This window comes from Lissotriton vulgaris, chromosome 6 (assembly GCF_964263255.1).
Source record: "Lissotriton vulgaris chromosome 6, aLisVul1.2, whole genome shotgun sequence".
In the NCBI taxonomy this organism is placed as follows: Eukaryota; Metazoa; Chordata; class Amphibia; order Caudata; family Salamandridae; genus Lissotriton; species Lissotriton vulgaris.
This window is the reverse complement of record NC_141694.1, coordinates 1452534274-1452553406: the sequence shown is the minus strand read 5'-3', so window position 1 is coordinate 1452553406 and position 19133 is coordinate 1452534274. Positions and strand designations below refer to the sequence as shown.

The 19133-nt window shown below is 44.0% G+C and overlaps 2 protein-coding genes across 2 annotated transcripts in view; one reads left to right on the top strand and one right to left on the bottom strand.

Moving 5' to 3' along the window:
- C1D (C1D nuclear receptor corepressor) overlaps positions 1-13404 on the bottom strand; it is a 147646-nt gene extending 134242 nt beyond the window's left edge. The window contains exon 1 of the mRNA XM_086927585.1: positions 13148-13404. The gene's annotated coding sequence lies outside the window, so the exon portion shown is untranslated. The remainder of the gene's footprint in view (positions 1-13147) is intronic.
- Positions 13405-13662: 258 nt separating this feature from the next.
- Positions 13663-19133, top strand: part of LOC147708987 (uncharacterized) — a 540404-nt gene continuing 534933 nt past the window's right edge. Inside the window, exon 1 of the mRNA XM_086927584.1 lies at positions 13663-13987. Within this exon, the coding sequence (XP_086783710.1) occupies positions 13826-13987 (162 nt within the window). The 5' untranslated portion in view covers positions 13663-13825. The remainder of the gene's footprint in view (positions 13988-19133) is intronic.

Below are 19133 nucleotides of genomic sequence, written 5' to 3'. Positions count from 1 at the left end.
ACACCACTGAGCTCCTGTGGTCTGACCTCCACTGTGTCCACTTCTTCAACAAACCCACAGTACACCATCATGCCTACCGCTACCCTCTCAGATGTTGGAACAAGTTCATAGAAAAAAAGCTCACCACCTGCTTCAGCAAAACCCCCCCCCACCGACAGGCACGGCCGCCAATACCTCAGCACATAGTCTCCACCGATGGATCTCAAACTGTCAATAAACAAAAAAAGAGTGTCTAATAAATTGGCTAGACCACAGTAGGGAGCACGAAGAACAACCACACTGGGATGTTGGAGAAAGCCCTCACTCACCACCTAGTGATGACATGCTTCATCATCGGGCCCCACCAACGAGACCGAGTGTCTCTTTGGTGTGCTACAACGCCAGTTCTACTGCGGAGCGGAATGGTGAGAACAGGACGTGTTGAGTGCGATTGAATTAGTGAGTGGTGAGGGTAGTAAAATTGTCAGTAGTGTATCTGAAGTAATTATTTTATTCTATGACCACTAAAGACAAAGTTTTAAAATATGTGTAAGGAAACAGTCTACTTTAAATTGAGTGGTGGGTTCCTATGCGTTAGTCAACATGTTTCTTGCCATCGAAACGGTGTGAATTTACCCGGCAATTCTTCAGGACTGTGTGTGATAAACCCTGGCGGTATGGGCTTGCTAAGGCCCACCCTTACCTAGGGGCGTGAAAGTGAAAATAAATTAAAAGTGAAAAAGTGCAAAGAAATTAGGTAGGAAGAATCTCTTCCTAATAACTCCTGGTTTAGGAGGCTTCTGCTTTTTGTTTTCTGCACCTAGAAAGTAAAATGGACAGAGACATACATGTAGGACAGAACAGACACTTAGTACTGGTACTGATTGCTACTGTAGGTCTATAGTGCTCCAAAAGGTGACAACGATATAGCTGTGGTTGGATAGCGCTATAGTTATCACCACCTCTTATCCCAAGGTTCTTATGAACTAGGAGAAGTGCTGTGCACTATTCGTGATATGAGCTGGGAGTGACTGTGGATTAAAAGTGAAGATCTTCGAAGAAAATCTTCATCTGAGCGATCAAAGTAAATATCATGGTAAGATCGCAAACGGTAAATTAAAATGTCTCACTTTGTAGGTATTAAGATGAAACACCATGGGTCTCAGGAGGGGGGGGTGACAGCGTATTCGGCACACCCTGTAACATGTCAAAACGTAGGGAGAAAGAAAATGGCATAGAATCACTGTGATACCCATCGGTATAAAGAGCACAATCGGTACTTAGCTTGGTACTGTTGCATGGTTTACACCCACGCCCTTGACGCTTGGCACCCTCAGTCTACCTACGTCGCCCTCGAACCGGACCCCGAAGATGGTGGAGCGGGCTCGGTTTGCTGTTTAAGAGTAAAGCGGCGAGGCGGCGAATACTTCCGGGTGGGCGTGGTTTCAGGACAGTGCACGTTATCGGACGTGTGTGACCAATCACAGCGCCGGGAGGTTAGTGACGTTGTGGTCAAGAGGGTTCTAGGAAATGGTTTCTACGCGACCCAGTGTAAATGAATGGTCGCGCTAAACTAGGAAGTGTTCCTGTTAACCAAAGTTGCCGTGTTTGGATCGCGCTTTTGGGTGACTTGTATAAGTTTGTTTGTTTAGAAGGATAAATACAAGATCACGATTAGGGATGGTAATGTATCCCTTGGTAGTGGAAGAAAAAGCGGCAATGAGGTATTGGTTAAGGGGACATGTAAAGGTTAATGTATGGTATTGTCTGGTAACCTTAGTTGGATGCAAAATACCGCCTGTATTGTGTGAAGGGTTCACACTTTGAAAACTGTGGGTGGGTTTTCTATCATCAACACTGTGATGAAGATGAATAGATATCGTAGATTCGTGCCATGACAGATGTTAGACTCACTCTTTGTTCACTTCATAACAGTATTCCAAGGAATATCATCGTTCAGACCAACATGGTGGGTACCAAGCCTGTATACCCACCTTTGTTCTCTCTCAAACTGTGCCAACACCCTGGCTCTCTTGAAGAAAGCCACAGGCAAACGACACCCCAATAATGCCAGCTGGTTCTCTCCAGCTCCTCATGAGTCCAGGCGCATCTGTAGACAGCTCGAGAACAGATGGCGGAGCAGTAAGACCCTGGAAGACCACTCAGCCTTCAAAACAGCTGTCACCTCACTAGAACAAAAAAAGCGGCCCTACAAGAAAGGATCAACACCAACACACTCAACAGTAAAGAACTCTTCACCAGGGTCAAAGAATTCATCAGACCCAGCACAGAGATAGCAGACATCCCACCCTCCCAAGACCTCTGCAACAACCTCAGCACCTTCTTCCAGGGCAAGATTAAGGAGATACATGACAGCTTCGAGAGCCTTGACACCAAGGGACCTCCCACCAGACCCTCAACCACCGCACCCAACGCCACTGGACCCCAGCAGACCCTCCTCAGCTGGACTCCCCTCACCGTTGACAATACCCTCAAGATCATGAAGAACATCCACTCCGGAGCACCCTTAGATGCCTGCCCACACCAAATCTTCAACCGGCACCACCATCGCCCCAAAACTCTGCCGCACCATCAACTCTACCACCTTCCCGGAAGACTGGAAACATGCAGCCATCAACCCCTTGTGGAAGAAACCCTCTGACGACCAGACAGACCTCAAATAATTGAGAACTATCTTTCTTCTCCCCTTCCCAGACAAGGTCACTGAGAAGGCCATCAATGCCCAGCTTTGAGTTCATCGAAGCGAACCACATCCTGGACCTCTCCCAATCAAACTTTCGAAGCAACCACAGCCCCGAGACCACCCTCCTCACTGCCACAGAAGACGCCAGCACTCTCCTCGATCGAGGCAAAACTGCAGCACTCATCTTTCCGAATCTCTCGCCCACCTGCGATACATCTCTCACTGCACCCTATGCAAAAGACTCCATGAAGCCGGCATCCGCTGCAAAGCTCTGGAATGAATCCGCTCCCTCCTCAATAGATGAACACAGAGTCAGATTACCATTATTCCACGCCGGACCCACAGAGATCTGCTACAGTCAGCCTTAGGGTTCCTCCAGAAGCCCCACTCTCTTCAACATCTACATGGCCCGGCTCACAGCCATCGTCAGGAGCCACGGACACAACAAAGTCTCCTACGCAGACGATACCTTGTTGATTCTATTCCTCCCCAACACACCCACAGTTTCCAAGATCAACTTCAAGGAAGGCTACTGCAGCCTGCACCATGTACTGCCCCTGCCAGCGTTACCACGGACATCACCACCATAACACCTAACCTACAACTGTGACAATTCATACTATTTCAGGCCACACAAAGCTATAGTATTGGTGTGAGAGGCTGGTATGATTCATTTTCAATGTGGTTTCACTGAATACACATGATGGTTGTGCTCATCTCAAAATTAAACAGACATTGCGACCATGTGGTGGACTGTCACTAGAACCGGTGTTGACAATTAAGTGCCAGTGCTGAACACCAGAAACCAGCAGCTAAAATTAAGCACTGGCTAGTGAGGACCTCCTGAGCCACCAAAGAAATTGTATTGATACTTGTTTTCCAACAGTAATTTTTCTCTCTTACTCGACTGAAGTTCCAGATTTTCAGATGTGTTTAACAGTGGTCTCATATGCAGATTCACCCTTGGAACCAGGAAGACAAAAGAGGCAATACGGTCTTGGACTTCGCAAAGCCTTGCTGAAGCCTTGTCTGGGGAGGTGACGTTTTTGTCTCAACTTCTCTGCTCCGTTTTGAGAAGGATAGACCTGGTTTCAATCACATTTAAAAAGACTCAAATAAAAATCTTCTTTTGGGAAGGTATCAGCTGGCATTTTGCATAGTTCGGAATGAGGCCATGCACCTTCATAAAATCTTCCAAGAGTTTTACTCCCTGTAGATTCTCCTGCTATTTTCTAGCCATCAATCGTCGAAATATGGAACTACCTGGAGATCCTGCAGATGGGAGAGAAACTAACAAACAGAGGAACCATCATTTTTGTGAATAAACTGGGGGCACAATGGATGCCAAAGGCAGGCCTCGAAAAATCTACTCGCACACTCTCTATGGTGAGTCCGATTTTATCCGGTCAAGCTATTTGTAGGACCTACAGCTCCTTTCTGGAGAGTGAACTTAAGCTGAAAAGAACAGGTGTTCTGGTCATTCAGAAAGTGAATGAGCAATAAAGATGCCTTTAAATCTGGTTTTGATCTTGACACATTTGCTGTCTGTTTAAGGACAAAGGTCAGATGTCTGTTTGTCGTATTACTAATTGCTGTGTATCTTACCATGTAAAATTGTGTTTAATTTTCTTTCACCTACTACAGCTAGAGGTTTTTGTCAAGTGTCATTGTGAAACAAAAGGCTGTAAAATGTCTATTTTTTAACACATTAAAATAGCTTGTAAATGAATAGTACAAATATATCCAGAATTATGAAAGCATATTTTATTTTGTAATTCAGAAGGGTGATGCAAATAAAGATAAAACAGGAGCAAAACAAATCACAACACATATTTACAAATAGTCACCAAATCCAGATCACAGAGCTTTACCCGATCCTATGGTCAGACCACACTATAATCAAGTTTAATATTACTGTAAACTCCATCCAGCCACCCCATCGAAAGGAAGTGAAAATGAGCCGGCCTTGGAATAAAATCACAGTGGACACATTCTTAAGTCATTCCCCCCCGCCCCCAAATGACCCAACTAACAGACCCAAATCAGGCGGCCAGTGATCTTCACCAGGCTATAACTGTAACCCTGGACTCTATTGCCCCTAAACAGGCAATTAAAAAGCCCAATGAACGATCCCCTTGGTTTACGCCGAATTTAAAAATAGTTAAAAAGATCACAAGAACAGCAGAAAGACAATGGCGAAAAACCAAAAATCTATCGGACAAACAAACATACAAAGCTCTACATAAAGATTATATGGACCAAATAGCATGGGCAAAGAAAGCCTATCTTGGAATCAGAATAAACCAAACTGGAAACTCACACAAAGAACTCTACTCAATAGTAAAAGAGTTCACTAACCCTCCGTCATTCAACCCTACCAGCACAGAGTCCCAAGAGTGGGCAAACACCCTTTCCACTCACTTTAGAGATAAAATAAAGGATATCCATAAATTATTTCCCATACAAACTACGCCCGCCAAACGTGAAAGGCCAACAACCTTATCATATACAGAACAACAATTATTGCAAGAATTCCACACACTTTCAGAGGGAGATGTAATGGCCACCATTAGTAAAACTAAATCTGGATCCCCAGCAGATCCAGCGTCGGCCCAGATCCTAACCAAAATAGCCCCAGCCATCATTACTGAAATAACTGCAACTCTGAATCTTTCGCTAGCTCAATCCATTCTTCCAACAATATGGAAGGAGGCCATAGTCAGACCAATCATAAAAAAGAATAACGCCGACCCCAAACTACCCTTAAATTACCGCCCGATTTCCCTTTTACCTTTATTCGGAAAAATAATGGAAGCACAAATAAATAAACAGCTAATTAAACACTTGGAAGACAACAAGCTACTGGATACCTCTCAGTCAGGATTTAGAGCCTTCCATAGCACCGAAACAGCCCTACTCGAAGTAATAGACAACATTCGTCTGACAATAGACGCCAGACAGTCTGCCATCCTGGTTCTACTCGATTTGTCGGCGGCCTTCGACACCATCTTGCACATTATTCTGTTGGGACATCTGAAGGAGATTGGTGTTGAGGGCTCCGCTTTACGGTGGATTCAAAGCTACCTGACTGGCAGGACTTCAAGGGTCAAAACGGGACCATTCACCTCAGCTACTGTGGACAATGATAAGGGTGTTCCTCAGGGGTCAATGCTAAGCCCCACCCTTTTTAACATTTATCTGTCCCCACTGGCAGAGGTGATCAGAGCTTACGGTTTTGAAACAGTGTCTTACGCGGATGACACTCAGCTCTTGATCACCTTAGGACCTAATCCCTTGAACACAAAGCTCAGATTCCAACAGTGCATGCTTTCTATAAAAAACTGGATGTCAAACAACTACTTAATGCTAAACGCAGGGAAGACAGAAATAATGTTATTCGGAAATGCGAATACATTTTGGACAGTTGATTGGTGGCCACCCGCACTCGGCCCCTGTCCTGCCCCAAAAAACTCAGTCAGGAACTTGGGAGTCACCATTGACGGCACACTATCAATGTCCGCCCATGTAAACAAAGTTGTGCACACTAGTCTGGGTATAATGGGTAGCCTCAGAATTCTTTTTAAATGGATTCCCCAGTCATCCCGTAAACCCCTAGTGCAGGGCTTAATTATAAGTCGTCTGGACTACGGAAACGCACTACTAGCGGACATCAAGGTAAGTTCCCTGACCAAATTGCAAACCCTTCAAAATACAGCAGCCAGATTGGTCCTGGACCTTCCACCTCATCAGCACCATGCCTAAAGAAGTTGCATTGGCTCCCCATAAGGAAGCGCATCAAATTCAAAATCTGCTGCCTAGTTCATAAATCCATAAATGGTCAAGGACCTAAATACCTGCAGAAAAAACTTAAGAAATACTGTCCATCTAGAACCCTCCGATCCTCAGATAAAAACCTACTAACAGTACCAAAAGTTAGAACGGTAAAAAATGGAGATAGATGTTTCTCAAAGTTGGGTCCGGTAACATGGAAAACCTACCATTATCAATTAGATCTGATACAAACCATAAAACATTCCGTAAGACCCTGAAAACATGGCTCTTTCAGACCTAGGGCGATCTTTCTAACCTACCTCCCTTCCTAATTTTCTGCAAGCGCTATGAGACCTATGGGCGCTATATAAATTTAAAATACATACATACATACATACTTTAGTTGGTGATGCGCAAATGACAAATATTTTCAGAAACTCGATTTCAAAACAAAATTATTTGTGCACTCTATAATTTGATGTTCTCACATCAGTGGGATATTCTAGGCCCTTTCATTTGAAAATCTGCTGATTGCAAATGACAGTGTGCTAACACTTCATGCTTTAGTTATGTATTTATTGAAAGTGATAGTTCTTCAACATGATTTCAGAAACATTCCAGAACCCGCCCTGATGACAATGCTGTTAATGAACTAAGAGTCAAGTCAAGGGTCATGTGTATTCTATGTGTAGCTCGATTTGTATTATGTATAGAGAAAAAGGTGGGCTGGTGGTGGGGGGTTCAGGTGGCCCTCTCCCAGCTTAAGTGGGACATGTTAAGGGGTGGAATGAGCCTACTGCAGGGATGTGGAATTCCTATAGCCCGACGCCCAGGACATATTGTTTGAGGTCAAGGGCAACAAGTTTTCATGTGCATTTTGTCCTTGGGACAAGTAGGCCCAAACCTCAGTTTACATTATGGATCATGGAAAGGCATTGCCTGTAGTCAAGGTACTATTTATGTCAATGTGTTAATATGGTTCAAACTAGTATTTATGGTTCATTAATGCAAAACCTTTAGGATTAGGTGAGCGCTCTAAGTAAATGTTGTAAGCTCAGACTGCACTACGGACAGTGGTTCCAGTATAAAAATGTGTACACATGTTCTCAATGTTTAGCAATATGAGGCTATGTATAATGCTCCCAGAATGCTTGCTGATTATATGCAAATTTTTACAGAAGCTTGAATGCAAGATTAAAAATTATTTGCTTTCAAAATAAAATGCTCACAAAAAAATGCAAAAACATTTTGCTAAATTACTGTTAAGTTTTAGGTACTATTTATTTCCAGCATCATTTAGTTTTTATTTTATGTATTTATTTTATTGTTTTATAGAGCGCGAACTTGACCCGTTGGGTATCAGAGCGCTTTACAGGGGAACATAGCAGTGTACAATAGGCAAGGAATCACATTAGGGTAGCAGACACGTATGTACAGTTTACATATAAGTAACTCCAGATAAGGCCCCAGATTTCTTTAAGAGGTAGCTCGGTATTTCGAAGGGAGGTGCTAGTCTGTATTTGGACAAGATCTGTGTATTGGTAGGAGGCAGCATTTAGGAGAGGACTTTACCCATAAGGAAGGTTTTGACCTCCTTTTTGAAACGTGCCAGAGAAGGGATTCTTCTGATGGGCGGGCGGGAGAGAGTTCCATATTCTTGGAGTGGATCCAGAGAAAGTCCGGTTATAAGGTTTTTTTTCCCCTGAACCGTGCAGTTTGGAGTAAAAGGTCTCTGGCGGAAGAGGAGTTTCTGCTTCCGCCGGATACCACAAGTTTCTGTGCGAGGTAAGCAGGAGAGTTTGAGTATAAAGCTTTGTGTGTGATGCAAGCCAGTTTGAGTTGTATTCTGCCCCTCGAAAGGAAGCCAGTTCAAAGCTTTCAGGTGTGAAGAGATATGGTCAAATTTTTTTGAGCTTGTAAGAAGTCTGGCGGCTGCATTAAGGCAGGCTTTTAGGGGTGCCAGGGAGATCTTGGGTAAGCCTGAGAGAGTGGAACAGCCATATACCAGTCTAGAGATTACTAGCGCATGGACTGCGCTTTTTAGGTCGGTAGTGTCAAGGAAGGGTTTAGTTTCCAGAGGTAGCTCAGGTGGAATCTGGCTGATTTGGCCATTGAGTTGATTTGGTCTTGCATGTTCAAATTGCAGTCAAGGGTTATTGCCAGAGATTATGCTGAGTCCACAATGATCGGTGGGCAATCTAAGGCTGCGATAGCCTTGATCCATATCTGCATCTCGGGATTGGTTTTTGGAGGGGAAATTACGAGAAAATCTGTTTTCTTAGCGTTAAGTTTAAGTTGATTGGAGGTGAGCCAATGGACAGTTGATTTCAGGGCGTCGTTCAAGGAGAGAATATTCTCGAGAGAGGAGGCTTTGATGAAGAGCCGAGTGTCGTCAGCATACATATGGTAGGAGACCTTTGCTGTGCGTAGTACTTCGGCAAGTGGTTCAAGGTAAAGGTTGAAGAGGGTAGGGGACAGGGTTGATCCTGGAGGGACTCCGACCTTGACCGGAGAGGAGGCAGATAGGTTGCCGTTGATTAAGAATCGCTGCGATCAGTTTTGGAGGAAGGATCTAAACCATTTTAGAACAGAGCCGTCCTAACACACCCTGAGTTTGAGGCGTTCAATTAGTTTTTCGTGGTTGACCGTGTCGAAGGCCTAGGATAGATCTAAGCGGAGTAGAAGGCACGTTTTCCCTTGGTCCAGGGCTTGGAGGGCATCGTCAAGGAGGTGGAGCATGGTCGTTTCAGTGCTGTGCCCAGGTCTGAATCCAGAGTGGAAGTCATTGAGAACGTGGAAGTTGTTGATGTGCTGACTTAGTTGCTGTTGTACACCCTTCTCCAACACTTTGGCTAAGAGGGGGATGTTGGAGATAGGTCTGCAATGGTCAGGGATGGCTGGATGCTGCGACGTTTTTTTCAAAATGAGGAGGACTTGGCCGGCTTTCAGAGTCAGGAATGGAACCCTGCTGGAGCGAGGCGTTAATTATTGCAGTCCAGCTAGAAATAATGGATTGGACGGCAGCCGCTAGGCAGTTGGAGGGGAGCGGGTCGTTGAAATGGTTATTCGGGTTTAGGGACGATAAGATTTTAGATACGGAGTCTTCAAGTAAAATGTGTTGATATATGCTAGTATTTCCCAAAAATATTCATAATGCAAAATTAGTGTAACTAGTTTGAATAAGATTCTAGTAACCAGTCTTTCCCAGATCGCAGCCATTTATCTATCCAGGTACGAGACCTGCGCATGCCTTAAATCCAACAGGGGGTGCATTCCGTAAGAGCAGCCGAATAGCCTAATTTCCCAGTTGTCATCCCCAGATGCCTGCCAAGCTGTGTGCTGCAGTTTGGAGGCAAAATAATAAAGCTCCACATCCAGTAGGCCACCCGCTACTACCTGGTTTTGGTCCTGTGAATGTGTTGGGATCCCCTCACAAGTGAATGACTTTGACAAGGACATGAGTACTAAGGATGAGATTTAATGATAAGTGATCATGTATACTCCAAGTTATTTAGCATGAGAGGGGATTTCTCCAAATCCTATATTCTTTTTAACATTGCACAGCCTAATTCTCAGTCTTATTTTTGCATTAAAAACCAGAGTAAGTGATGATAGACAACGGGAACGGAGTAAAGTAAACTATGTTTGCAGACAAACTGGTGATACAGGTCAAATTAAGTTCACAGTTGACGCAAAAATCTACAGAATAAAAAGACACCACAACTTTCTAAGTGAATAACCATCAGGGAGCGGACATCAAAGCCTGAATGTTCCATAACATTATGAAGAAACTCAGCCTTCGGACTAGTTCCTTTATAGGATTATGGAACCCCTCTATGACGTGAAATATCCTTATAACGAAGGAAAAGGCAGTCCTGTCAAGTATCACGCATCAAGTGTGACACTAACGCATTTCAGTGTGGTGCTCCGCATCACCGCACTGAAATGCATTGTCACGCATTGATGCTACTCTCTCTGCTGTCACACAAAGTGCTAAAAGTACACCACTGGCCACTAGGCGCTGCTAGCTTGCGTGCGCGCCTGTTCCCGCAGATGTCACTTGCCAGCCGGGGCACACATTTCCAGTAGCACCGTCACAGCAGGGTGCTGCTACAATGTATCTAAAAACCCTAGTGCATTCCTGCCCAGCGCGCCGTCAGTCACAGCCTGACGTCAGGGACGGGCAGTACGTATGCTACGTTCTGCTGCCACCTTTGGCGCAAGGGGGGGGGGGTTCGTGGCTGCGAAGGCAGACAAGACGTGGAACTGCAGCAAATGGCTGGTCTGCTTGCACCGCAGCGCCAAAATGTTAAAAGTGACATAATTGCCTAGCGCAAATGGCAGCCGGCAAAACACACGGACTTCGACAGATGCTGGAGCCGGTATAAGCAGTCACAGCACGGACTGTGTAAAGCTGCTGAGACTAGAGTATCCAACTGGAAAAGTCGATGCGGATGAAGTGAGTCTTCTTGCGCGCGACTGATTATACCAGGCCGAAGTTTTAATTTTGCTAAATACCAAATGTGTGGCGGGTTCCCTAACTATCGCAAGTGCTGCCAACCAGAGCGGGACACTCCTTAGGAGAGGAGACTGACCTGCCTGTCAGGCTAAGAGGGGAGCTTTACTTACGTTACCGCAGCCCGTGGTAAAGAATTAAATCCTGGCAGTCTGGAAAGGATTCCCACTCGCGCGGCCCAGAGCAGTAGTCTCAGTCGTAGTTACTGAGGAGGGCCATTCAGCATCAACAGAGTGGGGATATAGCTCTAAGCTGAGCTGATGACGGGCCGTTGTGAGTGCGTCCGGGTGGTATCAAATCACGCGGCAAGCTGGATGAAGGCCTGATCCCAGCCCATCGGGCTTGACCTCAGCAGCCGCAGCTTAGCTGTAACCTGTTCCACCAGGGAGATCTGCATCAACGGTGCTCGCAGCAGCTGATAACAAACAGAGTAAGTGAAGTGACACTTGTTTGTCGGCTTCCTAATGTACCTTTTTGGAGCACATCATTCAGCCAGCCTAAAGTTACAGAGAGCACCTCTGCAGCACGCAGTCAGTCTGCACAAAGTTGAAGTCAGCAGCCCTAAATGCTTAATTATCAAGCCGACCCACCTCCTCCTTACAGTTCTGGACGGCAGGCAGTTTGACCCGGGAGGTGCATGCCTTTATTCCTATGGCCTATGGTTAATATATTGCTGCGCAGCATTGGCCCACTATCTTGAACAGTTTTATAGATAGCACTACAACACCTTCGGTCGAATTTGCGCTATCATAGTAGGAAATGCTAACCATGGTTCCATTTTTAGACATAATGCTTGAAAAGCTGCATTTTACCTTTGGAGCATATCGGCACCCCAGTCTGTGAACCCCTCTGTTTTCGGAAAAGACTTACGCATTTAGAAGATAAAAGTGTCACAATCTGCTATTTATAATGTGGTTTGAGAAATGAAAGATTTTTTAGGTGCCAGAACTGCTTTAACACTCAGTATGTCTTCCCCCAACATAACAGACACACGCTCGCCTCTGCCGCAGCCCTCGTGGTTTTCTTGAGGTGATATTGTTACTCGCTGGTCAAGATCAAATCTAAGTTGGTGATAAGTGGAGTACTGAACACCTCGAGCAAGTGAGATGAATGCCACTTGACCCCTGTGATTGGTAACTTTTTGTTGGCTAGTACTCTAATTGACGGAGCCCTGTTAGGTTTTACAAATACGTTTTATTTAAAGTCTGTTTTTTCCATGTTATTGCCCTCCCCCCGTTTTTCGGTCTTTGCAGTAAATTGTTCTTGTATGTCAAAGGGATTTTGCTAGAGCACTGTCGTTCCCAGCTGGTGGCATCTGTTCCGTCCAAGCTGAGTTAAATGATAAATAGGAGTGTATTTAAAGCACCGTGAACTTGACATATTCATTCATTTCCTCATTTTCATAGGAAGAGTTTCAGGCCCTAATAGTTAAGGGGGAATATTTTTACCATGGGATTGCACTATGCACATTTCTGCCCCGGTTGTGAAGTTTGATATAAGCTGGCAATAACATTTTTTTAAACGTAATTCTTACAGCAAAGTGCTGCCAGTGAAGAAATGTAGTTTGTGTTAAGCCATACACTTAATTCCATGCATGCCCATTTTAGATACCCCCCCTCCCACTTTTTTCATCCCAGTAAAAACCCTGATGTCAAGCTCTTCCATTTCTAGTGCTTTGCAGCAGTTTTAAGATGATCTTAAAAGAGTTTTATTGCTCAAAGGTTGTAATTGCTGATATTTATATGTTTCCCCTTCTTTTCATTTCTTTATTTTGCGCACGAGAACGTGTCACTCATAGTCATCCAAATGTCACTCATAATTACACTGAAATTCTGAAAATGTCACACATAGCAATCTGAAACCTTGGCAGCTATGAAAAGGACTACTTTATTCCTAATAAAAGTGCTTTGTTCCGGTCAAGAAACGGTTTCACAGAAAGCCTGTTCAAAGTCGTAATCAAGCAAATGGAAACGTCACGGAAGAATAAACTGAAAATTGGTCACCTTACGTATATCAGATCGGAGTCTGATGTTTCATTAAACCGCTTCAAATGGAGAGCTAAACAAATAGGCAAGACCACCATTCATCACACACAGGTACAATACAATAACAATAATTAGCGCACCCATATGTGCTAACCCACAACTTTACAGCTATTGTATTTTATAAAAACGTACCGTTAGCGCGTTGTTTTGCGACTATCCCACGTGTTTCAAAAGTTAACATCCAGGAGCAAGGAAAGAAGCTGTGCGAGCAGTCTATCTGATAGATAGGAGTGACGCAGGGAACATTTATTTAAACAACACTAAACGGAAGCTACCCAATCCACTCTCCCCGGGCCGACAGAAATATTAAAGCTTGTCTGGCAGAGCTGCTATCAACATCGATTTCCATTACTTTTGGCAGCCATCTTGAAATGGGTGACATCACGTTGCTCATAAGGGAACTCACTGAGATTACGTCGTTTTACATCTAATCTCGCGAGATTATCGGCCATATTGAGTTTGTATTATATATATATATATATATATATAACTATATACGCTATAGTGGGGAGTTGGTCATTTTCAAACCATTCCTAAACTATAAAGAGTTCGGAAACCTATCTTGTACTCGTCTTCCGCTCTTGCCTCCGTTTAATGCTTTTGCCTACCGTCCGTTGTACTTGCTTTTGTGTATGCGAAGGCTATGTGGGGTAAATTTAGGTCCAAGGACGCAGTCCTGTTGCTGCTTCGACTACTGACAGCTCCGTTCCCACGGAAACGGCGTCTGAGATTACAGCCGCAAAACCACATTTACAGCAGAACATTGCCCAGCTTCGTCGCCCCGCAGGATTATAGCCCAAACCTACAGCCATGAATAACTGTGACCTGGACAAACTAGCTATCTCATCCGGTAAAATAGAACCTGCCTTCGAACCCGGCATTACCAAGTACAAGGCGACCGTGAGCAGCGCAGTACAGAGCATCAACCTGAGTTTGCAGACTAGCGATACCGGGGCTTCGTACAGTATCCGCGTGAGTCCAACTCTGATTGACACAACAGTCGTTCTGCCTTGCTGGCGTCAAATTCACTTTTTAACAGTTTGTCAACTTTGATTTAGTTTTTGTTTTTCAGTGGAACAATGCCCAAACTCCATTGCAAGACAGTTGCTTAATAATCTTCTTCTTCACAAATGTTAGCAGTGGCACAGATAGAGCACTCTGGAAGAACACGGAAGCATGGGAGCCACGTTCACAAAATTATTGATGGGGCCTGGGTCACTTGACCACATTTTGAATATACATTGGAAAGAATTGCTGACGCTTTTAATTTCGTTATAATATCTCAACTCCCTCCTTACTGCATATGCACTGACCTCTGCTTCTAAACCGTTCTGATCACTACTAAACACTTCCTGGTTAGTTATGTGTAGCCGTGTAGTCCAACTTAATGTGTCCCACTGCCAGAGCATCACAGCCGAACCACGACTTCCCCCATTATCCCTCCCCCACAAGATCCTATTGGACCCGCTTCCCATCCACTTTCGAGCAAGATGTGTGAATAGAACAGTGCGTTAAGAAATATTTTATTTCACACTCCATGTAGAAGCAACTTCACTTAAATATTCTAAAACCACGTAATAAGAAGGTTCCAGAACATGACACCCCTTTCTTAATATACAAAATATATAGAATTATAGACAGGTGACTGTGAAATATGAGGGGTTTTCACCGAGGAGTTTTGAATGACATATAGCTAAGAGCGAAGCTCCAGTGTTCTATGGCGTCACTCAGAACCCTGCAGTGAAAAATATCCAAGTAATTAACGTTTTACCTATCTATAATATTATGTTATGTATCTCTATTTCAAAACCACCTGCCCCTGCTTTCAAATGCTATGAAGGGGCAAATGAGTAATCGTGGAGTCATGCATAACTTGGCCTTTCATCCCTTTCCCAAATCTATAAAATTAAGGAAAAAAAACCTTACCTGCCACCCTTAATAAACTCCCACCGCCTTCCCTGCCGTCCTTCAGCTGTGGTTGTTGCATTAAGTAAAAGCAGACAAGCAGCACTGTGCTGATAGGTCCTCACAGAGCATTGTCAGCCTGGCATGGAAGGCCTTTATGACATAGCAATAGTCGGGGGAGGTGGGAGTGGACATGATGACCAGGGAAAAAAACTGAAAAACAAAGAAAAGCACTTACCTTGCGCTCGCCGCGTCGGCAATGCAGTGAGCGCAAGGTAAGTACTTTTTTTTGTATAATCAAATTTTATTGTTTTTAGAAAACAGCACAGTATTTCATTAGATTGTAGCATTTAACACATTCACAGATTTCCCTTGGTATTGCTCTATATTTACTTAGTTGGCGTGCACTCAACTCAAGTCCCAAAGTTTATTTACACCTATCTAATATGCTTTTACTGTATCAGTCCCAACCACTTGTCCCATATGCGACCATAGTTGGCAGGACATTCCCCAGGCCCATAGGAATGAATTGGGAATACCGAATCGGTAAATACCGATTCAGTAAATACAGAATCTTAACGATTCGGTAATACTTACCGAATTTTTCCCTACATAGCATTTACCAATTCTAAAATACCGAAACTGTAAAATTCGGTATTTTAGAATCGGTAAATGTCCCTCACCTACATCTGGCCCTATATTACCAAGTCTTGGCGCTTATTTCCCCTTCTGTCTCTCATTTTAATTATTACAGGTTTGTGGGTAATCATGCTCAACAAGCAGGCCCTCTGGCCCTGATGAGAGTGCCATTAAAATCAGAGGCAATGAAACATGTTGGTCAGCCTTAACCTTTAGGTTTTAACATAAACTCTTGTTTTAAGTGATGTGCTAAGCAACCTAATCCATTCAAATTCATGGGTTGCATTAGATACATTTTTAAGTCACACAAGACAACACCGTGAATGTCGTTATTGACAGAAGACCATTAAAATTGAGAGATATGACGTACCTCAGCAACATAGACTAGGGATGTGCTTGAGAGAGCATAACCCTACCCTTTCATGATCATTGAGACACAAACAAATTAGGCATGCTCATTTACCTCTTTCTTGCACTTACAAGAGCACGCCTGTTATAATAGGCCCAGATCACTGTAATGATTCTGCAGTATCACCCTTGTTTATTTCAGTGAGGGGGCTACTAATTTTCCCTAGCAAGTAGTGTGTATATACCACAAGACTCTGCCATGAAAATATTCACAAACAGTAGAAAATGTAGACTACTTTTGGCCAATACTTTTTCCTGAAGTGCTTTTAAAATTTTCTTATGGGGCATACCTACTAGATCCTAATTGACTTTGGTGATCTGAAGGGCCTTTTTTTGTGAGGTGATAAGAGGGCTACCCTACACTTGGCTTCCTTCCCATGGGACTCGCATCGCTTGACCATGGATGTGAGGCCCAGGGGAGTGGGCACCCCATTTCATATGGCTTGCAACTATAGTGTAGCACTGCAAGGTTTGGGGGAGATTGGCCCTCACCTTGGACGAACTGGAGTTTTCTCATAGTGCTACACCATGACAAGTGAACCAGGCCTCGGGTATTAGGTGCCCAATGTACCCAAATTACAACTGTATTATTTTGTGCTGTCATTATATGGGTTCTGGGGAACATTCATTTTGCACCAGGTCCATAGTACCATTATCATGTTACAAGCCTCTCCTCAATGTCCATCACAAAAATGTTCCAGCCCCGCAAGGCCCAGGGAGACCCTTCCTCCTCTGGGCCTCCCAGCCATGGTTGGGAGATTGGGGAAGGGCATCCGTCCAAAGGCTTGTCAACCTTGGACCTTCGCTGCAAGGGAACCTCTCGGAGGGCTGTCACTTTTGCAGTAGGTGTAGTGTCACTAGTGCATTGGGGCGTTAGGGACCCAATGCACCCAAACGATGGCTGTGTTTTCTGTGATGCTTCATTTGCTTGCACTAGGGGCTGTGACGCCTTACAATTCCACTGGCCTCCTCTCTTGCACCTCGCTGGCATTATCAAGAGTTGCGTGGCACCGGAAAAAGGCCCATCCTACTTGGGGTCTTGCAGCCATGGTCCAGTGCTGCAAGGCCTAAAGGAGGGAGCCTCCTCCTGTGATCCTCACAGTACCAGATAATGGCTGCTAGCCCCAGAGTAAGATGGCTCTTCTGAAGGGGTGGCTGTCAATTAAGTTACAAGTGCAGTGACCCTGTGGCGCCGTGGGTTATGGGCCCAAAAGCACTCTACTTACTGCAGAGTCCATTGTACTAATGATTGCCTCTGGCTCCCCACTCCTGAGCCTCTTAGCCATGGTCCTCCGCTGCAAGCCTAAGGGAGTGGGATGACTTCCTTGGGTCTCCCAAAAAAAGGATGCCTGTCATATTATCTGATGCTTTTTCTTGGCGCTTTTTCCTCATGGAACATTACTTTGGATTTAGTTACGCTGAAATAAATAACAATTACTTGGGACACTTTTAAAATCACTACCCAAGTCTCTTTATAACCCATCTTTACAATAAACCACCATCCATGCCTGAACCCTAGAAAACACTCACCACCCTGAGCTCCACTAATCTCTGACCCTTAATAGCCCATCACTGCCTCGAAACTCCACCCATCCTTGACACATACATTTCTCATCGCCTGTGCACTCCAGCCATCCCTGAATCTTAAATAAAAACCTCAATACTTCTTACCTCCCCTCCTCCCTTTACCCTAAAACCCTTCACCACCCAAAACTCCACACATCCCTGACCCCTAAATCCTCACAACCCCTAAACTCATGTAATTTCTGAACACTATACACCCCATTTATAGCCCTGAACCCCCTCCCATCTCTGAGCATATATATGGTGATGTAAAATTTTATGTACAATCCTAAGGGTTTTGAACTGAAGTCTTGATATAGTGATAGCCTGTGCATGGTTCTTAGGAATAGTAATAACCTGCCTTGTCCGGAGATGGCAAATATGATATAGACAGCTGCATTTCGCGTGTGTTGAAGTTAGTCATTCAACACATCTTTATTTGCCTATAAGACAGCCATAAAATCACTCAATACAATACAATAAATATACATAAAAGGAATATCGTATTTCATAAGTCATTAAATGTTTAAAACATTAAAATAGGTAAGAGAGAGATCAATAATCTAACATTGTTTTCCTAAAGGATACAGCAGCTTGAAGATACGTAGTTATGCAACAGCATGTTTCATCATCAAACAGGAAATGTAGGAAGCGATATGCCTGCATACAAGATCGTCTCTTTCTGGACCTCATGAATGGTAAAAAAAAATTCTGGGAATATAACATAGAAAAAAAGAAAATGTTGCATATTTTGTTTAGAATAGTTATTGCATGGGCATATCCGTAGATCAAGCTCCTGTTGATGTCCACTTGGGAAGCAGAAAAGATATTGTATCATACCTGACCTAAGCTAAATAATAGAGACCGTGTCAGGCTTTTCTTCGTGTTCCATAAGTAATCCAAGCTAAACTCTCCTAAATTAAAATGCAGATAATCTGAAACACTCCTTTTTTTATCTGGGTCCTTAATCTGTCTTTTTCAGCTTTCTTCAATAATAAATGCTTCACTTGCTTCCTACAAGGGGCAGTCTGTGGCTATCTTACAAAAAACGTATCTATTTGGCCCATATCAAGGATGTTTTGATATAGGCAAACCAGGGGATGGAAAAGCCCTTGTCGCAGGCCAAACAATGATTGCCTATACCCTTTGTTAGTGTGGCACCTTCTGCACTCCAAATGGATAGCCACAGGGTGGTCTGGCGACTCTGGATAGAGTTGCTCAGATAGCCTATGCCCAGCTCCCTGTGGCAAATGAAATGGGAGGAATATGCTGGGGTTGATGCTTACCTTCTCAGGAAGCAATTCTCCTCTCTCCGGAGATTTGTAGGAGCACCCAGTCCCAATACACCCACACCATAGGTTTCAATAGGAATGCACTGTGATAGATATATTGCAGTAAGGGTTTTGTTTGATGATGGCAAACTGAGCAATGACCCGATTGATCTTGAGAACTTTACTCTACACTGTGCTGTATGCTTAGATCCTGAGCCGGAAGTGGTAAAATAAATTCCTACATCAGAGAAAGTGCTAATGCTAGATAAAGTGCTTGTGCCTACAGTAATAGAGTATTAAAATGACAAAAATCCAATAAGTAGAACTGGAGT